This window comes from Thunnus thynnus, chromosome 8 (assembly GCF_963924715.1).
Source record: "Thunnus thynnus chromosome 8, fThuThy2.1, whole genome shotgun sequence".
Lineage (NCBI taxonomy): Eukaryota > Metazoa > Chordata > Actinopteri > Scombriformes > Scombridae > Thunnus > Thunnus thynnus.
The window spans coordinates 26,195,963-26,217,659 of NC_089524.1; the positions used below are offsets into that span (position 1 = coordinate 26,195,963).

A 21,697-nucleotide genomic window follows, 5' to 3' on the forward strand; every position below is an offset into this window, starting at 1 on the left:
GCCCTTGAGGAGGCTACAGGAGGCTCTGGCTATCTTGCAGCCAAGATAGGTGGGTCCAGTCATCATGTGTTGGTTGATACTGGAGCCACACGCTCTGTTATACCTAAGCAGATTTGGCTTTCTATTACTAAGGGAGGATCTGACTTACAAAAATATGTTGGGGATGCAAGAGCAGCAAATGGTGGGGCGATGGAGGTTCTTGGGGGCTGGCAGACAGTATGTCAATTTGATTCTTTGGCCTTGGTTGCTGATTTTTTGGTGTCAGACGTACCATCTGAAGAAATTCTTCTTGGCTTTGACTTTCTGTCCAGATATGGTTCCGTGGTTGACCTTGGTGAGAAAACTTGCCGGATAATGGGGAAGACATTCCCCCTTGTAGATCTTAACCCAACATCACAGCCCCAAACTGTTGTTGTTCAGAATGATACAGTAGTACCACCACGGAGTGAGGCCATAATTTCAGGTATGGTCCAAAGTGCATGGGGGGACTATGCAGAGGGGATGTTGGAACCCACCTCAGCCCTGTCTAAACACTGTGACCTATTGGTAGCCCGTGTGGTTTGTAAGGTGGAGAAGGGGACACTGCCAGTACGGGTTATTAATGTGACTAGTGATGCTTTACCACTGAAAAAGGGCATGAAAGTGGGTACGCTCTTTACTGACATAGAGGTTGATGAGGTGGGAGGATGTACCGGGGAAGGGGGTGACGCTTTACAATCCTGGACAGTCGACAGCCTCATGAGTCAATTTTGGGTGGGGGATAAGGGTCTCTCCGTTGAACAAACCGAGGCAGTAAAACAGTTATTGCACCGGAATCTCTCTGTCTTTAGCCGGGGTGAAACCGATTTGGGCAGAACTCATTTGACAATGCATGAAATTGATACAGGTGAGGCGAAGCCTATCAAGTTGCCTGCCTTCGGTGATGGGGGAGGACAGGGTCAGGAGTTGCCAGCCAGTAAAGAGACAAGCAAGGAGATCTCTAAAGTGTGTGCTGTACAGGAAATCCCTCACGGTCCCCCTAGTGAAGCAAGGGAGATAGATGAGCTAGCCCAAGCCCAAATGGATGACAGAGAGCTACGGCAGATTATAGACTGTAAAAAGCAGGCAGATGAGTGTCATATGCCAGATGACCCTGAATTACATAAGTATGCTCCTGTTTGGAGTCAACTGCATGTGCAAGGATCTAGGTTGGTGAGGATCCCCCCTGCCCATTCTGACGCTGCTTCTCAAACACAGGTGGTCCTCCCTTGTTCTTTGATACCTAAGGTTTTGGCACAGCTACACAATGACGCCACGGGGGGTCATTTGGGGGTGCATAAATTACAAGGGAAGGTAAAGGACCGTTTTTATTGGCCAGGATGGTTTGGGGATGTTAAGAAATGGGTGAAAGAGTGTGTAGATTGTTCCTCCTGCAAGACCCAGGGTAAGCTTCCATGTGCTCCGTTGCAGCCATCAGTTACATCAAGACCTTTTGAACGGGTGGCACTGGATATCCTTGGCCCTCTTCCAGAAACCCCTTGTAAGAATAAGTATATCCTAGTGATATGGGACTATTTTTCAAAGTGGACTGAGGCCTTTCCTCTTCCTAATCAGGAAGCTAGCACTATCGCTAAAGTGCTGACAGAGGAGTGGGTGTGTCGTTTTGGGGTTCCCCGCAGTATCCATTCAGATCAAGGCAGAAATTTTGAGTCTACTTTGTTCAGGGAGGTGTGTAGGCTTTTGCATATTCACAAGTCTCGTACATCCCCTTATCATGCCCAGTCAGATGGCCTCATGGAGCGCTTTAACCGTACCCTGTTGTCCATGCTGTCGTTGTTTGTAGAGGACAACCAGTTAAACTGGGACACTCTGTTGCCTTATGTGATGTTGGCATATCGGAGTAGTGTTCATGCCAGTACTGCATTCACTCCTTATAAAGTCTTGTTTGGGCAAGAAATTGTTCTGCCTATTGACATCATGTTAAACCTAGACACCCAGGAACATTTTTCTTCTGTTAATGACTATGTGTCCAGGATGAGAGAGACACTTTCGACAGTTGTAGAGGCAGTAAGAAGACATCAGTCCAGGGCCTCAGAGAAACAGAAAAATTCTTATGATTTTAGGGCCAATTTTCAGTACTACTCTGAGGGAGAGTTAGTCTGGGTGCAGAACAAGGCTAGGAAGAGAGGGCTGTGTCCCAAGTTACAGAGGAGGTATAAAGGCCCTTTTAGGGTGGTCGAAAGAGTGACAGATGTGCTCTATAGACTAATGTCAGTGGAGGGAGGCCCTGAGTGTGTTGTGCATTTCAACCGGCTTAAGCCCTATAATTCTTCTTTGGCAGTGACCAGTGATCCAGTGTCCAGGAGGGCTGACGGACTCGACAGACCCGACATTCAGCTGACCAGACCTAGACGACAGCGTTCAGAGGTCCGGTTTGGTGCGGGCTGGGTCCATCATCGCCGCCCAGCTGACCTGGGGACATCGGAAGGAGAGAGGTTGCCACTAAGGGGTCATGCGGCTCAAGGCTCCGTGTCTTCCGGAGCTGGAGGAACACAGAGGATCCCTCTAAAAAACTGCTCTGATTCCCCCGCATCTGTGGGCCCTTTCCCTGAGGATGCACCTGCAGCCTGCTCCAGTCAAGAGGAGAGGCCAGAGTCCAACGGTCAGGGGAGTTCCGGTGGTCGCCCCCTACGTCACCGGAGGCCACCTGTTTGGTCGCAAGATTACCAGATGATAGTGCAGTGACTCGGGGACGAGTCTTTTTCATTAGGAGAGGGGAAAGTGTGATGTGAATTGGCGAAGATACCTTGATTGGACTGACAAGTGATGGACTAATGAGTGTCAGGTGTGGCTGATTGCGCAGCTGTGGGACTCTGAAAAAGGGGAAGGGAAGAGCAGGCATTCGTGTGTGTGGAGGTCGGGAGAGCGTACTGTTCTGCGGTGTGGCTGCGTTCATTCCGGGAGCGGGAGGGTGTCGTTCGCTGCCGTTTAGGGCTGCCGGCGACGAAGACAGGTACGATAGGGGGTTAGTGAGTTCCTGTGTTAGGAGGGGCGGTCTGCTGCCTCCTTTAGTTAGTTAGGGCTGGGGCTTTAGGAGCGCAAGCCGCCGCCGCTGCTCTTCAACCTCGCTGCTGCCTCCGGCACGCCGCCGTTCCCTGCCTGTGCACCTGCTGCGCCGTCCGACGGAGCCGTGGTTCCCCGGGGAGTTGGACGGTGCCACAAGCTCAGACCCCGGGGGGGGGGTCTCGTCGACCACGCAAGTTTAGTATATATTTTAACTTGTATGTATTGTGTATTTGTTGTTGTATTTTATTGTCGTGGGGACAGGAAAGAAGCTGGGTGGGATTGAGTTGGGTCCCGGGTGGGGGGAGGTCTTGTATTGGCCCCACCCTCTTTCTTAAAGTAGACATGCGACTCCACTGTGTGCAGTGTGGTGGGCTGTCAGGCATTTCCTGAAGTTGTGGTGATGTGCTCTTATCCTTGTAGTGTCTTGCATCTTTGGATGGTGGTGTGAAATTTTATAGTGTGGCCAGCCCTGACTCCCCCTCAAATGGCATAACTATCCTATTTAGTGAAACTCTGAAGCCCCTTCTTTTTATTGGTGTTTACTTAATAAAGATTTCTATTTTTCTTGATACTCTGATGGTCTGGTGTCGATTATTCTGAGGTCTCTGTCATTTATCCCATATAAGTTCTGGTTTCTGTCTGAACTCAGATTTATTACAGTATTATGAAAATGCGCTGTACCTCTGTATCACTGTATCACTGCACTGTATTTGTACCTTAATCAATGTCATGTAAGCTCATAAATCCAACTCTTTTTTGGGCTGTTTTAATGATGTTAGATGAGTGGGAAATAGGAAAATCTGAGTTTGAATTTCCTCAGTTCCCATATGTCATGAATGCAGCATGAGATTCCTTTTGTCAGCCATGTGTTTCAAATGAAAAAGTCATCCAGTAAAAAACATTAACATTAACTTTACGGTATTATCTTATCTTCTACACTTTCAACACACAAATTATAGGAAGGGTTTTAAAAGACAGCGGACAGCCAAAACAAAACCTGTCCACCTGACGGCTGTGACAACAGCTAAACTGCCGTCAAGCAGACAGAGGCACTCTTATTAGTCAATTAAAACAGGAGCTAAGGAGCTAACTTGATATGACTATGGATGCATCTCAATTCCCTTATTAGGTCAATCTCTGCTCCTTGGTCCTCGCTTGACCCGGAAGCCGTTCCAGCCCAGCATCATTAAGGCCGTCCCAAAGCTCTTATTTCTGTTCTGAAGAGCCATGAGCGAGGATACATGAGAGCAGCCTTCCTGACGTCTTTTACCGGCTGACACATCCCCTTATTGGCTATCGGTTATTGATTGGACCCTGCAGCTGATTGCTCATCACAACATCACTGCATTTTTTACCGGAGTGGACATACAGATTCAACTCAAGTGTATTATCCCAGATTTTATATTTTATTTGTTTTCTGATTCACCATCTAGTTAAAAACAGGATATGTGTTAATTATGACCAACAAAAGAACCATAAACAGCTTTCTTCATTTATTAGATTTTTTCTTTTCGCAATCTTTTATTTCCTCATTAACCTTCATCATGGATAAAGTTATATTCAGACAGAGGAGGAGATTCTGTCTGTCAGCAAGAAACACTTTCTAAACATTTATATTTGACTTTGCCATAATTTATGGTAAATCGGGTTGAAAATCCCTGAGCGTTGGGTTTGTTGTGAGTTATATAATTTCTACTTTAAACATTTCGCTAATAAATAATTTCCAGTGTTTATAAGTTAATAAATAAATAATAAATAATTAATTTACAATCAAATATCAATAAATACAGACACAAATAATTAATAAATATAAACTCATTCTGTCAGTAGAAATGGTTCATGTGCATCTGAGCAGGTCACATTACACAGTATAAATACAGAATGCAGGTTTTTATTCATGTGCAGGTGTTTATCAAACAGGTAACTGGCTGCAGAGAGAAAACAGCTGCTCTGGCAATGATAACTGTGAGCCTTTATTAGTATAAGGACAGTGTATATATGTGGATACAAACTCCATCAAAAGTCTCTACAATGTTAAAGCTGACTGACAGCTATCCAGCTCCATCCACTTTACTATATGACACACCCACTTTACTACAAAACACACTCCCTAACCCCCTAAACATCTCACTGCTCCTGCCTAAACCCAACTAAGTGGGTGTGTCATGTAGTAAAGTGGGTGCGAGTCCGCAGATAGACCTACTTGCTCATTTCTCTAAAAACTTTCTCCTTGTTTCCTCTCTCCTCGCATCTTTTCCTTGCATCTTTATTGGGAGGGACTAAAGATGCAAAGAAAAGATGCAAGTTAGAGAAACATGGACGCAATTAAGGGAATTGAGAGGGAATTGAAATCCCACTAACAAAAGCTTGCTACACAAGAACTGGCTGTGTTTTTACTTTTAGATAAACTTGAAGTTTATGCAAGGTAAGTATAGACTGGTCGTAGCCAAAATATATCCCAGCTGTAAAGTTACATTACACAAATAACCAACATTACTACTGCTCAGATAGATTAAGTTCACCAACTAACTTTAATACTCACAACACTTCACTTACCCTGAGGCAGATATGGTAATTTTCCTATTGGTAAAGGTGGTTCTTCAGCTCCATAGGGCTTTCACCCACTTTGCTCACCATTTGCGTCTTCTCTGGTGGCTCACTATGCTTGGCATCCAGTAAAATAATATCTCATCCCTTGTCCCAGAGCCTTTTGAACACCCTACCACCACACAAACCTTTTTTACAAAATATTTTAACTGCTGGAGGCTCTTATCTCTGTGGTATCCAACTGACTGGATACCAACATCAGAAACAAACTGTAGAGATGCCAGATTATATCAGTAAGTCACCAGACTCCAGGATACGTGTATCAGTTGTGTTTTATTGATGCAGAGCATTTACAGCATTTTTTACATATTTAAATAAAATATTCTTGTACTGTCAGCACATGGCAATGTAAACAAAATAAATATATAGCATTTATAAATACAAATCATAATTTCAATATAACTTCACAAAAGCACACATCTTGCATTAAAGCTGCCACACTGTCCAACATCTGCAGTTACTGTGGGACTCAGGAATAGGAATCACTGCACCCTACACACCAGTATACTGTAGAGCCTTGTCATAAAATTCTCCAAATTAAACTATAAAGGAATTTATTGCAAACTAATACTGGTTTTCATAAAATACAAAAAGTTCTGTCCATTCTGAGGTAAAGACCTACAAATCCTGTATTTTTCCTAGATGTTTGATAATTAGTTTTCTCTCTGTGGTGATTAGTCATTTCGAAATTTTCATGTAAAATAAAGCTGCACTGCAGTGTCATAACTTTGTATATATAAATACTAGTTCCACATATAAATTATATGGAAAAAGACAGAAATTCTGTCTGTGTCTATATGGAGGAAATGACTCTCAACATTCAGAGTCAAAGTTCCTTTGTTTTTGAATCACTGTAGAGCACCGTTGCTATTTTTCTGTATAGTGATGTTGGTCACACCATGCACCTGTGTGAGCTGCTTGCAGTCCAGTGAAGCCAGTAATTTCCTCGGCCCAGGCAGGGTGGGGACGAAGTGCTCAGTCAGAGACACGGAGGCACGGCTGCCAATATCTCTGAGGGTAGGACAGGAAATGACAATGGCCGTTACAAAAGAGAAAGATAGACAAGGGAGTTTAAAAAAAAACTACCACAATATAAAGTATATTTTTCTCCTCACCCATAATTAATCTTTCGAGCAGTTAGAAGGCCCAGTCCTTCCACGTGGAACATCACTGCTTTCAGCACCTGTGGTAGTGGGTTAGTGAATGTAATCTCTACTGCCATCTTCTCCCCGACCACAGCCTTCCCGATGGGCTGTGTGAGAGAAAAAGAAAGAAGAAAGAAAACATTGTTAGATCTGAAATGATATTTTAATCTTCTTACCACTAACATTTTCCCTGTGAGCTGTTTGGCTTACTTTTATGATGAGGTCTGGGGTCCTGAGTCGGAAACTGAACTGAGTGGCCAAGACCTGCTGTGTTTCTTTGACCCTGCCTGACAGTGTCAGCATCAGGGCAGCCTGGTCCACCAGTTCGTCTTTGTAGTCTTTGTACTCCAGGGTCCACTCCAAAATATTTACTGTAGATAGGAGATGGCAAATAAGTATATTAAAAGCAACAATACAAACTAAAAACATGTCTGATAGCAACAGTACTCCTTTCCTCAGCAAACCCATAGTATATTGTGTTAGATAGTGAGCTTTGATGAGCTGGCTATGTGTGCCTTTTGAAAAAAAGATTCTTCATCTTTACTGTAAATTTTAAGTATTTTCTGATATTAAGGTTGTGTGCTGATTCATAGAGTCACAGACTTCAAAATTTAGGATATATACAGCTTCATAGTATTGTGTTTAAATGGAAAACAGGCAACTATTTTTTTGTCATTTGCACATTTTAGCTTCAAAGGAAATACAATCACAGCTTGTGAGAAAAACATGTTCATGCTGCTAAAAGAATAAAAGTCTTTCTGTTAACACCTGTATAATGAAAAAAACAAGAAAGTCTACAGTTATGCTAGTGTCTCTGTGAGGCTGTATTTAGGAAAAGCTGAGCTTTGAGCCAAATGCTAAAGTATCATGTTTACTATGTTAACCATCTTAATTTAGGGTTAACATGCTAACAATTTGCCAATTGCCACTACACACAAAATACTATGGCAGATGGGAATGCCATTAATTTTGCGGGTATTTGGACAAATTGACACTTTGACCTGATGGTGGCACTAGATGAAAAGTTAAGGAATGACCAAAGTCATTAGGATTCATCCTCTGGGCACCATTGATATCTGCACCTAATTTCATAGCACTCCATCCAATAGTTGTTGAGATGTTTCAGTCTGGATGAAAGAGGTGGACATTCCAACTACCCAACAGACTGTTATTGTTATCCATAAAGCCAAGCGTAGCCAAAAACAACCCAACACATACATGTTCTCCCTGAAATTCCACCATAAAAGCTCCACTCACCCTCATTGGGCAGCAAGTCCACATCTGTCTTGTCCCTAATAACAGTGGCCTTGTGGACACCGGTGTAGTACATGACCGCTGCTTGGCTGTGCAACATGACTTTACGATTCTCTGAGCTGCTGTTTCGCAATGTGATGGTCAGCTCTGCATCTTTTCCCATTTTAGGACCTTCACCATCCATGGTCACTTCTACAGAGACATCCTCTGCTATGGGAGAGGAATAGGCATCTGACTTGGAGCCATAGCGACATGCTGTTTCCACAGCAATGCGTTCCTCCTCTGTGCCTGAAAATCACAAGAAATGTGGAGCTAATTAAGCATACCCTGAAAGCCTGTGATCTCCTTTAAGTGAGCATGTCAGTGTCTGCAATTAGTTTGATGATACCTTCAGGGTATTTGTAAAGGTGTGTGATATCACTGCGCTCATCAGAGCCAACAGCTTTGGTGCTGATGGAGTAGCCCACAGCCTTTTTCTCACTGAAGATTTGAGTGAAGGTCCCATCCAGGTTCCTCTGCCAGTAGATTTTGTCACTGTTCACCTGAAGATGCACAGAGGGAAAGGGTGAGAAAGGGAGTTAAAAAATGAAGCTCTGATCAGATGGGAGACGTCGCGCATCTTTTGATGTGTGCCATATGGCTCATTATTAGTACACAGTGCATGCATAATCTTTCAACACTAAACAACTAGAGGCTCAGTTGGTCACTCTTGTGGGTCACAAATGTGAGGAAAGTGTATTTTAGCGAGTTTTGTTTGTTGCATAGGTCTTGGGAGTCACGCAGCTTCATGGAAGTGTAATACTGCATTGCTGCAGTGCTCTTTCAAGGTAAATTACAGATTTCACAAACCTCAGCAAACACAAACGGAGCGTCGTGTTTGAGGTACACTTGACCATTGCGGACAGCAGCAAGAGAAGCAGGGCCACAGCGGAAGGTGCCTTGGCTGGTCTCCTGAGGAGTGGCGTCAACAGCTTGCCAGCCTCCCATGCCTGGAGGCAAGTCTGGACGAGCCATCCAGCAGTCGTTCCACACGTGGAAGTTCCTTAAGGAGAAGAGTTGAAAGTCAGGCTTAATAAACTAGAGAGTGATGCATGTTATGATGAGTAAAAATGTATTACGTAAAGCAGCATTATAGTACACACCAGATAGAGTCTGCATTGAGATGAGCTATAGGATCCAGGTTCTCGTCGAAGTAGATATCCGTTGTCAAGGAGACGTCTGTGTCATGGGCTGAGCTGAAGTTGGTCACAGTTCGACCAGGAATACCCAAACACCGTAAAACTGCAAAGAAGATTCAGTGAGTAGGCATCTAGGGTCAATATTTGTGAGACATTTTCTTGTTACAGACCTATACAAGCACATACAAAAAAAACCAAAAAAAAAAACACAATCAACTAACCTGTAGTGAATATGCCAGCAAAAACCCAGCACTGGCCATACTTAACGGGGGTGCCATTGTTTTTATGGTATTCCTTCAGGATTTCTACACTTCCACTCCAAACTGTTGGAGAAGTTCCACTTGAATAATCTCCTGACCAGTTTCCCATCACAACACCAAAGTCATCAAGGGAGTTGATCTGGATGAATGAAGAAGAAAGAATGTTTTTTCAATATACTTCTGAGTTTGAAGCTTCAGAAGGAGTGAGACCTCCTTTCCCATGTGTTTAAAGTGTGTGCAAACAGATTTTAACAACACTGGGAGCAGTTCTTTGAGGCGCAGTCATACTGTCATACATGTTAACATGCTCACAATGGCAATGCTAACATGATGTGATGATGATGTTAAGAAGGTACAATATTTACCATGTTCATCTTAGTGTGGTGTGCTTGCATGCTAACATTTGCTAACTAGTACCGCTGAGACTGATGGGAATTAATCATTAGCTTTGCAGATGTTTGGTCATAAACCAAAGTATTGGAAATTTTAAGTAAATTACATTTTGATCTGATGATGGCGCTAAATGAAAAGTTAGGGGATCACCAAAGTTATTATTATTCATACTATGTGGGATGTCTGAACCAAATTTCATGCCAGTCCATCCAATAGTTGTGGAAATATTTCACCTAAAATTACAAATGTCAAACTCATGATGGTGCTTGAAGAAAAATCATTAGGAGTCATCCTCTGGGAATCATGGAAATTTTTGCCAAATTTCATGACAAACCATCTTATGGTTGTCAATACATTTCACTAAAAGCCATAAATGTCCACCTCATGGCGGGTCTAAAGAAACCAAAGTGGTGGACCAACTGACTGACAGGCTGGCTGTCAGACTGACATTGCCAACCCTATACCCATGCCGCTACCATGGCTAAAAATGGCATGATTTTGCCAGTACAGCATATTTAAGCATGGCTAAGTTACATTTATCAAAATGTACAATTTGTGTCAGTGCTCAAAAAAGGGGAAAAATCCCTTGTCAATCCCACTGTGGCAATTTTAAACACCTTAGTGATGAATTTGAATGCAGCATCCATTGAAATGAGCATCGACCCATGAACAGTTGCACAAAGCAGTTATGTCTGTAGGGTTAGGTTAGATCTGGATGTTACAGTTGTACTGCTGAACCACTGTCATGATGTGTGGCAACTTATCATGGCTAAAGCTAGTTCAACATGGTACTGACTGAATAGGGGTTTCTCTTGATCTGGTCATTGTATACTGGCACGTTATGATGAGAAATATGTATGTAAGACAATCAGTTACTGCACTCCTAATATTCATTATGAACAGTTTGCAAAGTCTTACCATGGCTGAGATGACTCTCACAACATTAATCGGGTCTCCCCAACCAGATGGAGGAGTCCCACTCTTTTCCAGGAGAAAGAGGCAAGCAGCAAGAATCCCATCATCAAACTGAAACCGAGACAGACAAGACAGAGAAAGCCAGTGGGTTACTGCTGCTCAACAAACTCTGATGTGGGAAGTTCACACAACCTACTCACCTGTCCATAGTTCCAGGTCCTCACTCCAATTTGATCCTTGGTGCCATAGTAGATTCGCCCGACATCGTTCAGGACATACTCCTTCCTCTCATCTTCTTCATCCATGAACACTGTGTCATCTGACAGAGAGCAAGTAAAAACAACTTTAAAATTGAAAATAATGTGAAATCAGCTTGAACAGTGGATGAACATGAATTCTACAGCAGGGGCTCTGACACACTGACATAAGCTTCAACTTTTCATTTATCTTGCTTCTTTCTACAATTGTGTCTGCAGTATGTCTCTAGTTTCAAGAAACAAGATGTGACAAAAGTCCTGCAGCAAATATCCATTTGGTAATGTTTTATTCAAGACTTTATCAGGCCTGTCACAGTCTGTGAACAAATATCCTATAAATGTTTTATTATATTCATTGTTTAGGCTTGTCCTGATGTCTTACACTATTTTTTCAGAAATGGAGGTCAAACACTGTTGTTTAACAACATTGCATGCCCTTAAAAATAACCACAGAGTTGAATGAACTCTCCAACCCCCCCCCCCAAAAAAAAAGTTTTGTATTGTACTAAATCAACCAGAGATATCAACCTTACATGTGTCTTAGGTGGTTAAATTGTGCAGCTAAGGAAGTCACAATTTCTCCTTGTGTTTTATCCCGTGTTTACCTTCACACCAGGGGTTGAACAGCATGTGGATGTCATTAGCAGGGTCATGCGTGGAAGTGGCCTGGCCATTCGGGCAAGTTGTTTCCACTATGAGTTGATATCGACCGATGACTGCTGTAGGTGGAGAATTGACTGACAGCTTTATCCTTTTGTCCTTCTGTTCCACAATGGCAGCCTCCCAGCGATCGTCCTCCAAGTCTTCCACCAAAGGGACAATAACATGGGTTCCTTTTGACACTGTTGGCAGGAGCCCTGAGAAGATGAAGAGAGACACACATTGCACATCACACATGTCATACCATGCTCAAACGCTGGCACACAGTTTAATTACTGTGTTTTTTTTTCTTTTTCCCACATTTCACCCTGTCAACAGTGTCATTCATCCCTGCTCAATTTAAGCCACACCTGCATTCCTACCTTGTGGTAGGTTTCAATAAACAGAAACCAAATACAAAGAATCCATCATATACTGTCCTGGCAACACGTACACATGCATGTCATGACAGAATTTAATTTCAGTGTATCTGCACTATAAAAGTAATCTTTGCTTCTGCAGCAGTTTGCTCCTCAGCTTCAATGTTACTGCACTGCCTGTCATGAACTATACTGATGACTTCTATTGATGGCTTCTGCATACTAGGCATAAAGAGAGACCACCAAAATCTTTAATGAGAGCCAACAAAATAGTCTATTCAGTTCCAACATTGCATACAGCTTGTTTGGAAACGCTCCATTTTGCAGGAATACTGAGCTTTCCTCCCAAAGTGACTATGGAAAACTACAGCCCTCCCTGGTTTTTACTGTCTACCCTCAGTGGGTGTGACCTTGTCTTTGTTTGCTGTGTTTACAAATGCCTTAACAGAACCAAGTCACTCAACGCAATTTCAGCACCAGATGTTCTCTTTTTTATCAGATTCAGTCATGGTCAGAGGCACTGCTGAACGTGTGTGATAGTAGAAACCTGAAATGAAAGACATGACCATTGTGAACAGAACCATATGAGCCACTGCATTACTACACTAACCAAGAAACTGAAAAATTGCAGGGACCCACCAGGGCAACAGGCATGAGGAACAGACTGACAGCGAAGCAGTGCTTAACACCACTAGCTTGAGTGACAAAATCATTAGCATGGACAATAAAGACCGTGCCAAATGGAGCCCACAGTGCTGTCTACTGAGCCACTATGCAGCAGTGTCTACTGTCACTGCCAGGTCTAAATTTCCCAGCTATCAACACTTTGACAAGGTCTATGATATTTACTGTTCACAGAGGTAGAGCCATCAAGAACACTGGGCTGAGTCACAGTTAGACAAGAAGATGTCCCCACTATTTCCAGTCTTTTTGCTATACTCAAGAAAGTAAATAAGTATATTTACAAAAATGTCAAACTAGTCCAACTGAAATCATATTTACTCATCCCTTTTTGCAGTCCAAAATGAGGTCAGTGTTATTTTAAATTCATTGTCAATATTTTTATCAATAAAAGGAAGAAGGTTCTTAAAACTATCAGCAATACTCCTTTTCTGGTTCAGTGGCTGGAGGGGCGTGTCGGTGTCTGCGTTTGATTGACAGCAGCAGGCAGGCTGGGTCCTGGCAGGTGAACGAGACAAAGTAAACAAACTTGAGCTGTAGTTTACAAGCCACAGGCAGACAGTGTGTCGTTAGCAGTGGTATTGAAGACTAAGGACGACATCAGCATCTAAATGGACCAAAGTGATATTTAATGTGCTGCAGCTGAGCAGCTAATTAGTTATGTAGCCTGCTAACTGATGTTAGCGGTGTCGTTTCATCTGCTTGTTTGTTTGGTGGCTCGTTCAACAAGCTAAGGTGCAGGACAAGATGTGTGTTCGTGTTTGTAAATTAGATAAGAGGGAGACTTCACAAGGAATGCTAATGTGGGTTGTTATTCAGAGTCATTGTGACCATCTGCCTATGACAGTGCAGTGACGTTACTGCTATTCAAATATCATTTGAAATTAAGTGATTGACTTGATTGGCAATTTGATGATTTAATGCAAAAATAGAAAGCCCCATAATAAGATCCAAAAATATACATTTTATCCCTTTTGGTTTCTGATATTTTTCTCAAAGGCAAACACAGGACATGTGATTCACAGAACAGATGTGTATGCTGTGCAGACAAAAACACACAATTTAAATCCAGTTGGACCATAATATTTTGGACACTCAATGAACTTTTATACAACCCCAAAGCCCAAATGTCAACTTCGCCCACAACGTATCTCATAATCTAAGAGGCACATTGCCATGAAATTAGCTGAATACGTTCAGGCTCCCAGGGGTGACAAACCAATTTGATTCTAATGACATCAAGGCCTTTTATCTACTGCATCCTCAAGAAAAACTTTACCTTTTCAGCCCTGCAACAGGTAAGACTCTAAGAATAGCAAAATTGTCAGAGTGCAGTTCAATTTGACCCACACTTTCATTCTGTGAGGTGTTATGAAAATTGCAGCCTCTCTGAGCCATTAGCAGGACTTTGAAACGCACCGCAAACCACAAAACCAAAGCATTCAACTATCACTGACTTCCACTTGAATTTTAAAAACAACAGTATTGTTTTAGATTGAACTGTGATTAGCTTCTCACATCTCAGAATACAGTGTTTCATCTAAGTACATGTTATCGTATGCATGGTTGAAAACTGTTTAAACTGAAATATGAGAAGAAAAATGGGCCTTGCTTAGTTTGTTTTGAAATGAAATATCCACCATTTGGAGAGTGGTGGCAAGATTTTTAAAAGCTGAAAAACTGTCATTATTTGCAGCTGCTACTGCCTTCCTGCTTATTGTTGTTGTGACAGATGGCTTTTTTAAAATTATCGGATGATTATTCATGATCAGTATTGTTATTTTTATTTTTTTTTATACCACATTGCTGCCTTAATAGGTTGGAAAAATATAAAATCTGGCATTATCTGGGAGTCAGTCAATTCTACCTCATGGCTTCTCCCAAAGAAACAACATAAAGTATAATTTGAAAAAAAAAGGTACTAGTATTATTTTGGCCAGCCTATTTGCAGAATAGCAACTGTTCATTTAACCATCTACATTTCCTCAGTATTAACATATGGGTAAAATTGTCATTCCTAATATGGTTGCACAGCCTTTCTGTAAAAGAGACATTGTAATTATTCTCTTCAAGCCTCACTTGTTATCCCATGCAGCTATAATTGTAGGATCTATATTGGTCTTTGTCCTCTCTGCCTTACAGTGTTCAACACAATGAGAGCAGGAGCAGAGGCAGACATGAAAACAGGTAAACAGGTGGCGGGCTGAGGCTCAGACAGTTGGTAGCAACAGCACCGATGGTGAATTGTCAGTAGGATTTTTAGTTAGAGCAGGACTGAGGACTTGGCATCTGTAAAACACTCTCCCTGGAGCATAGCAACCAGAACTGTTACCATAGCAATAGTAACCAAAAACCTCCTTCTCTCTCTCTCTCCATCCCGATCTATCTATAAATCTTTTTACACATAAATGCAATAAGATGTGTATATTCACATATATTCCACACACATGATCTGTCAAATTAATTGCACAAGACATGAGAGTAAAATCAAAACTTCTTGCTGGTACATTGTTTCCTCCCACAGCCCTCAACCCATCACCTTCCTCTGACTTTCCAGCAAAAAGACAACTCTTTAATTACCATGTGCAGCTCTGCATAAGGTTTCTTGGAGGAGCAGAAAGGGAGTGTACTGGATTATATCTATCCAGTTTCACACCTGGCCTTTTAGGATTAGAGGAAATTCATGTTGGAAATTCATATAAATTGAATTAGTAATCATAAGCATGTCTATTGCCTATGGAGTCAATTTTGTTGCTGTGAAAGTCTCTATGTAAGACTATTCTGAGGATATGAAACCATGACATGAAACTTTTGGCATATATAGGTGAACTCTTGTGTTCAGATTCTGTGTTTCGCTGTTTAGTAAGCACTGCACAGTTTCTGTCAAGGACACTGACTGACCTGTTTTAAGTTCAAGGTGAAGTTTGTCAGTGTTGGGGTCAAAAGGTCGAGACAGTGTAATCCACATCAGGAAATTCTGCCCTCTGCGGATAATAAAATCATCACTCTGGTAGAGATTTGTGTGATGCTCCAAACGGTTCTGCCCCAATTTACTTTTCATCAGGTCTATTGATCGCACCTTGAGGAGGAGTTCTGCGAAAACAAAGATAAGAGAGAATGAAATCTATATTATGGCTGGCATTGATTTTGTTTGATACAATAAATAATGCAATTGTGAGCACTTCTAAGATGCCAGTTATACCATCAAGCTCGCTATCACCAGTCACAGGCTTCTCGCCGTCTGTCCCTTCCTCCTTGTCCACATCATCAATCCCTGTAACCAGAGTGTCTGTGATGTCATCGTCATTTGGCTTCGGGCAGCAGCACGGGCAGACCTTGCGCAGCCACTGACGACACGCGTTTTCTTTCTCAACGTTGTTTTCTTCTGGTTCTTCCTTTTCCTCCTCTGTGTCCTCCCCAATGCCAAAAAGAGTGACAGTAGGAAACCGACCCACTGAAGACCTGTCTCTGATTGAACGCGTCTCTACAGGCATCCTGAGAAAACGACAAACACAATGAGGAAATCTATGATGAACAAGGGTTATTTAGAAGATAATTGTCATTGGGTGTGCGCTGGTTTTCTAAAAGGCAACACCATATTTATACATGCAGCTCAAAAGCAAGTCTTCCTAAGAAAGGTTTGACTCCTAAGACTACTGTGTATGTTTTTCCTTTGTTAGATGTTCAACACACTTCTGATTCCGCAAAAACCGACACATTTGATTAAAGTTAATCTATTGAACTCCAGTTACTTTAAAAGAGGAAATAATGGAAGAAAAGGCTTTTCCTCAACGGTTCAGCTGAGTTGAGCAGCACTTTTAATCAACACACCATCCAGACATGAGCTGACAACCACATCACTGATGGATGCTACACAAAAACATGCTTTAATTAGTTTTTGTTATTGGCTGTTATTTGCCCCCTCCTGAAACCTCAAAACTGCAACAATGCCTCTGTTCTTTTTTTAGAAACCCCTCTAGAGATCTTCCTTTAAAATAGATTCCCATGTGCTAATACGGATTAATACGGATATTTTGATGATGCAACCTACTACAAAGAGGAGTTGATCATGTCTGATATACATGAACAATATTTTTCTTGCATTTCCAAGAAAACACTGTTAGAATTGTTCATTTGATCTGCTAATATTGCTGCCGAGTAGAGATTAAATCATACAACTATCCTGAATAGTTCATTTTAGAGCTGTGCACATATCCCTCCTTTCACCCCTCATAGCCTGGAGCTGGAAGGCTGTTCTGACTCTGTGATATCATCAGGACACATCTGGAGCTGATTCACTGATGCTGAATTACAATCTGATTTATGAGTCAGTGAAAGCATCCAGGAGGTTTTTCTGGGTAGTTGAGCATGTGCTATGATTTACAATTGTACTGTGAAACATATATTCTTTGTGTGTAAAAGCTTATAACACCAGGCTTTGTCACCTCTCAGCAACAAAGGTTTGAGTCACATTTCTGGCTGAACCTTGCTTCATCTCACTCTGATTTAACGTGCATCTTTCTAGTAGTTGTTCCACCCTTCAAGAAATGCTGTAACTAATGAAAGCCTCTCCCACACACTTTACATTCCTCAGTAGCAGTGACCATTACACAGTGACCAAACAGGTTCAGATGAAACAATAGCAAGACTGACAATTACTTCACACCTTATTCATATGCCAATGAAGTTGAGACAGTGAGTACAATAAATCACAGTCAGACACTGTAGTAGGAGAGGGAGCGGCTCCTCTGAGCTCATGATTGTGCGTCACATTGCTAATGACAGACAAGGCTGAAAACAGCTTGACAAAACAGTTTGCATAAGAAAATCCATAACCTGATAAACATGCTGACTACTGTCATGTGTGCATTAGATATTAATGCACACATGACAGTAATAATATTAATATTATTTCTGCCAAGTCCATTCCGATAGATGCCACTAAACTCTACACACTGCACCTTTTAGAAAGAAGTACCAACATTCATACCAACATTCACAGTTAGAGAAAGTGTAAAACTAAAGCAAGACAGAGTCTGCCGGGGGTCCCCAAATTACTAAATCCGCCCCTGCTCTGAGGACCATGAATGTCTGTACAAAATTTCATGGCAATACGTCCCAACAGTTGTTGAGAACTTTCAGTCTGGACCAAAGTGGTGGACCGCCTGACCGTCATTAGCACGCACAGAGCCATGCTGCTAGCATAGTTTAAATCTGTTCATCTAAATGTAGCTCTATCTCAAAACTTACATATTTTCATCTACAAATTAACACACCAGCTATAGCTGGGAAGCCTCATTGGGTTGTGAATGATCACTGCAGGGTGGGCCCTCACAAACTTTTAGTCCAATTTATCCCTCCAAGGGTGGTTGAGGAGAAGGATTGCATGGAATGATGCTCCATATGGTCAGGATTACACTCTGCCTGCAAACAGCACTGGCCCGCCCTATTCGCTGAATACGCAATTGCGTAGGGCTCCAAAAATCCTTTTTTTTTAATGAAGAAAGTTGCTGGGAAACATAAAGCCAGTCAATGGCTGTGACAGTACAGGGGGCCCCCTCCTCAATGGATAGATCATGTCAAGCCAGTCAACATCTCTCTGACCCAGGGGCCCCATGTCAATCATGTCAGTAGATGGATATTATTGGCACAGGTGCTGCAGCAACTGTCCAGTCGATTATTATGCTGCTAAAGTACGATATGCAAGTATTCCTTTGGTGTTGCCAAAAAAAAAAAAAAATGAAGAAAACAAAGACAGAGAGCAGAAGTCAGGATTCAGGTATATGTCATGGAGTCATTCATTGCAAATGAAGGAACTGTTACCAATATTCTTTAACAATTAACAGGCGAATATTAGCCAATTCTTTTGATCAACATCTATTGAATTAATGCATGTTTACTACAAATGTGTGTTTTGTGTACTAATGTCATGCAAGGATTATGCTCATTTTATAGATTGCAGGAATGTTCTTGCCACATTGTGGTAGTACAATCAAATGGTTGTCATGTGGTCCTCATAAAACAAATAATAGGTTTAAATAGTTACATATATAGCTAAACTCTACATATAATTTATAATTTTATTTCATAGTTCCCCCAAAGAAAATCTTGCCCAAGGCCTCCTGTTGTTTAGAGCCGGGCCTGCCCACAAAGTATCTCAAACCAAGAAAAGAGACCTGCCAACACAGATCAACAAAACTCTTTGCTGCTACATCCAATAAATAAAACATAAATGTTTGCACTGCACTGTAACTAACACAGTAAGACTGTGTGACACTGTATGAATGATAAGATGCCCGACAACTGAACCTGCTATGAGATGAAATTCTTATCACTTGATCATCTGCTGTGTTACATCCCAACTATTTAGAGCAGACTTTTGCTGACTCCTGTGGCACATGTCTGGGTGTCCAACATGCTGTTTGAGCCCACATACAGATTAATGTGTCAAACACACAGGTATAGAAAATTTGGCTAACGAATGTCTCAAAATCTCCCAAATGTCAAATGAATGTTCGCTCCCATGACGTCAGCACCAGATACAACATACTTGTGTGCTATTCATCACTGTTGGATATTTTCCTCTAGGAGGGTGATGATCCAGTAACCATCCCTCAGCTACACTCATGACCCATTAGCCTTGGGGAGAAAATACAAACCGAGAAACAAAGGGGCCTTCACTAGTTTATGTTGGAAAAGGCATAGACAGCACAAACACTCTGAATTTGACCCTACACAAGTAATGCAAATGTTTTGCATGATTACATTGATTTGTTACACACAAATAGACATTAGCTAATGTTGCAGGAAGTCATATGATATAAAATATTACAGATTTATCTAAAGAAAGGCTCCCCAGGAACATCTTCCACTCCACTTTAATGGGGTTAAAAACTAAAAATATACTCTTTAGTTGTCCCATGCAGTTGTGAGTGAGTCCATTCTGGAAACAGATCAACATTAAAACCTTTTGTAACAGAGTTAATCATACAAGAAATGACAGTCGTTGAAATTCCTAGATTATTATTTGTATAATCCTGACATGACAGTAAGGCTTAAATAAAAATACTTAAATTAAGTTAAATACTTTTGAAAGTGCTCTGTTTAGGAGAAAAGTTTCAATGCAAATGAATGTGAGCATGGCTACATATAGTTAACAATGTCATACACAATATCATAAATCAATGGTGTAGTTATCAGGTTATTAATAGATAGACTTGCATGTCAAACAGCTAATTCACACTTACTCAGTTCAATAGCAGAGGAAATGTGACAATGCCGACTGCAAGAAGAAATCTTCTGTTCGATGTGTCTTTGTGTTTTTCACGGATGAGCTACAAGTTCAGACCTCCTTTAAATACTTGTGAGCTAAGACAGAGAAGGCACGCCCTCCTGCTGCACAGACAGTAGGTGGGTCAGATATTTTCTCTAACAACAACAACTGAAATCATTTAGCGAGCTAGGGTAGCATTTAAATTTCACAGTAAAATATGACAATTTGACTAATAATAACAAAAGTAGGTTAGTTGTTTCATTGTCAGCTTCTCTATATACCATCTTAAATGCAAATCCTTTCACTGCCCTCCACTTCTTTTCACTATTTCTCATTTTTAAGTTTACATTTAGTTCATATTAAGCAGCAGATTTGTGATATTTATGATCTTTCTATTGACCATCTATCTATTAAGTGTAAACTCTTCATGATTATAGAAGGGTGTGGAGAAAATAGTAATCATAATTAGGCTTGATACTGAAGCCGTAATAGTAATAATAATTGTTGATATTATTATAATTATTAGTTAATTATAATTATAAAAAATTAATAGTTAATATTGGAATCCAACTCTCTTTAGGCTTGGGTCCTGTCCAAGTCATGAATTCCAGTTTTCATTCATTCATTCATTATTCATTAAACTTTAGATTACATCAGACTCCTACGTTCATTTATAAAAGATCACAAAGTAACTCTCACAAGGCAACAGGATCAGTATATCTGGTTGGTCTAGGTTACTTTCTCTTCTATTTTTTTGTTGCTGTTTTTTGCTTTCTTTTGACAGGTAGAGAAAGTTTAAAAATACAATATACAGTACAAGTGGGGAAAAGACTGCTAGTAAATTCCTATAAAGAAAAAAATAATAGACCTTTTTCACAGCAGACATTTTGACTGTTCTATGCAAGTGTCCCAGTAAGTCATGACAGTTTGACAATGAACCAGCAGGAACTAGGAAACTCAAGCAGCATGATGAAATTGTGGAAGCCATCATTAATTTGATTTATTCCCACCTTTACTTTTCTTACTGTGACATGTCAAAATGTCTTGCGTGGAATGAGCCCATCATTCAGCGTCACTTTGTGGTGGAATTTAATGACAGGTGGCTCACCCTCTGTGTGGGAGGTCCACACCTTGCTCTTAGAAAGGTCTGGCTCACTGGAAGAGAACGTGGCTGTCTACTTTTGTTTAATAATTTGATAGATATTGCATGCGCTGGATGATTGAATCATCTGAGTTATCCACACGGACTGGTTGGGTCGGTTTTTCACTGAGTTTCTTAACTGTGTTACAGGTTAACCCCAAACAAAAGCAACCTAATTCTATTGCATAATAGTCTCCGTAGGGATTGCTAAGACACATTTCTTGAAATTATGCTCCATTTCCCAAAGGTCTAAACACAAATGTTTAACTGCACACTCAGCCTCACAAACTTCAAACTTCCATGTCAAAAACAAACTCCCCAGTCAAAACCATGTAATCTCACATCTAAACCAAACTTTGCCCTCAGACATTATACAAAAACCATCAAATACACACACACACTATAAAACAGCCATTACACACTGGTGAGATCCATTCAAAACACTACTGTAAAAAACTGTTACTGCAATGAATATTGGCGCTTATGGTTTTCCCCCAGAACAACCTGTTTACATGATGAACACAAAATA

At 41.2% G+C, this 21,697-nt stretch overlaps 1 protein-coding gene across 2 annotated transcripts; it reads right to left on the minus strand.

The window, feature by feature from the left end:
* Positions 1-5,928: 5,928 nt before the first annotated feature.
* Positions 5,929-20,368, minus strand: LOC137188119 (protein-glutamine gamma-glutamyltransferase K-like). 2 transcript variants are annotated; one of them, XM_067597543.1, is made up of 14 exons: positions 20,002-20,368; positions 15,957-16,249; positions 15,656-15,847; positions 11,660-11,911; positions 10,998-11,116; positions 10,801-10,908; positions 9,451-9,628; positions 9,194-9,332; positions 8,901-9,093; positions 8,440-8,593; positions 8,055-8,339; positions 7,008-7,168; positions 6,768-6,904; positions 5,929-6,663 (listed from the first exon to the last, which is right to left on the minus strand). In XM_067597543.1, the coding sequence occupies exons 2-14, from the start codon at positions 16,246-16,248 to the stop codon at positions 6,501-6,503; spliced, it is 2,373 nt and encodes a 790-aa protein (XP_067453644.1). In that variant the 5' UTR covers position 16,249; positions 20,002-20,368; the 3' UTR covers positions 5,929-6,500. The 2 variants fall into 2 exon arrangements, with proteins under 2 accessions (XP_067453644.1, XP_067453645.1); XM_067597544.1 differs by lacking the exon at positions 20,002-20,368 and having other exon boundaries at positions 15,957-17,520.
* Positions 20,369-21,697: the final 1,329 nt, after the last annotated feature.

Excerpts from the sequence above, each read along its gene's own strand:
- LOC137188119 (XM_067597543.1), bottom strand. The coding sequence starts at position 16,248 with ATGCCTGTAGAGACGCGTTCAATCAGAGACAGGTCTTCAGTGGGTCGG. Across the intron at positions 8,340-8,439 it reads CCTTTACAAATACCCTGAAG|GCACAGAGGAGGAACGCATT; the intron begins GTATCATCAAAC and ends TGTGATTTTCAG. Across the intron at positions 7,169-8,054 it reads GGACTTGCTGCCCAATGAGG|TAAATATTTTGGAGTGGACC; the intron begins GTGAGTGGAGCT and ends TCCTATCTACAG.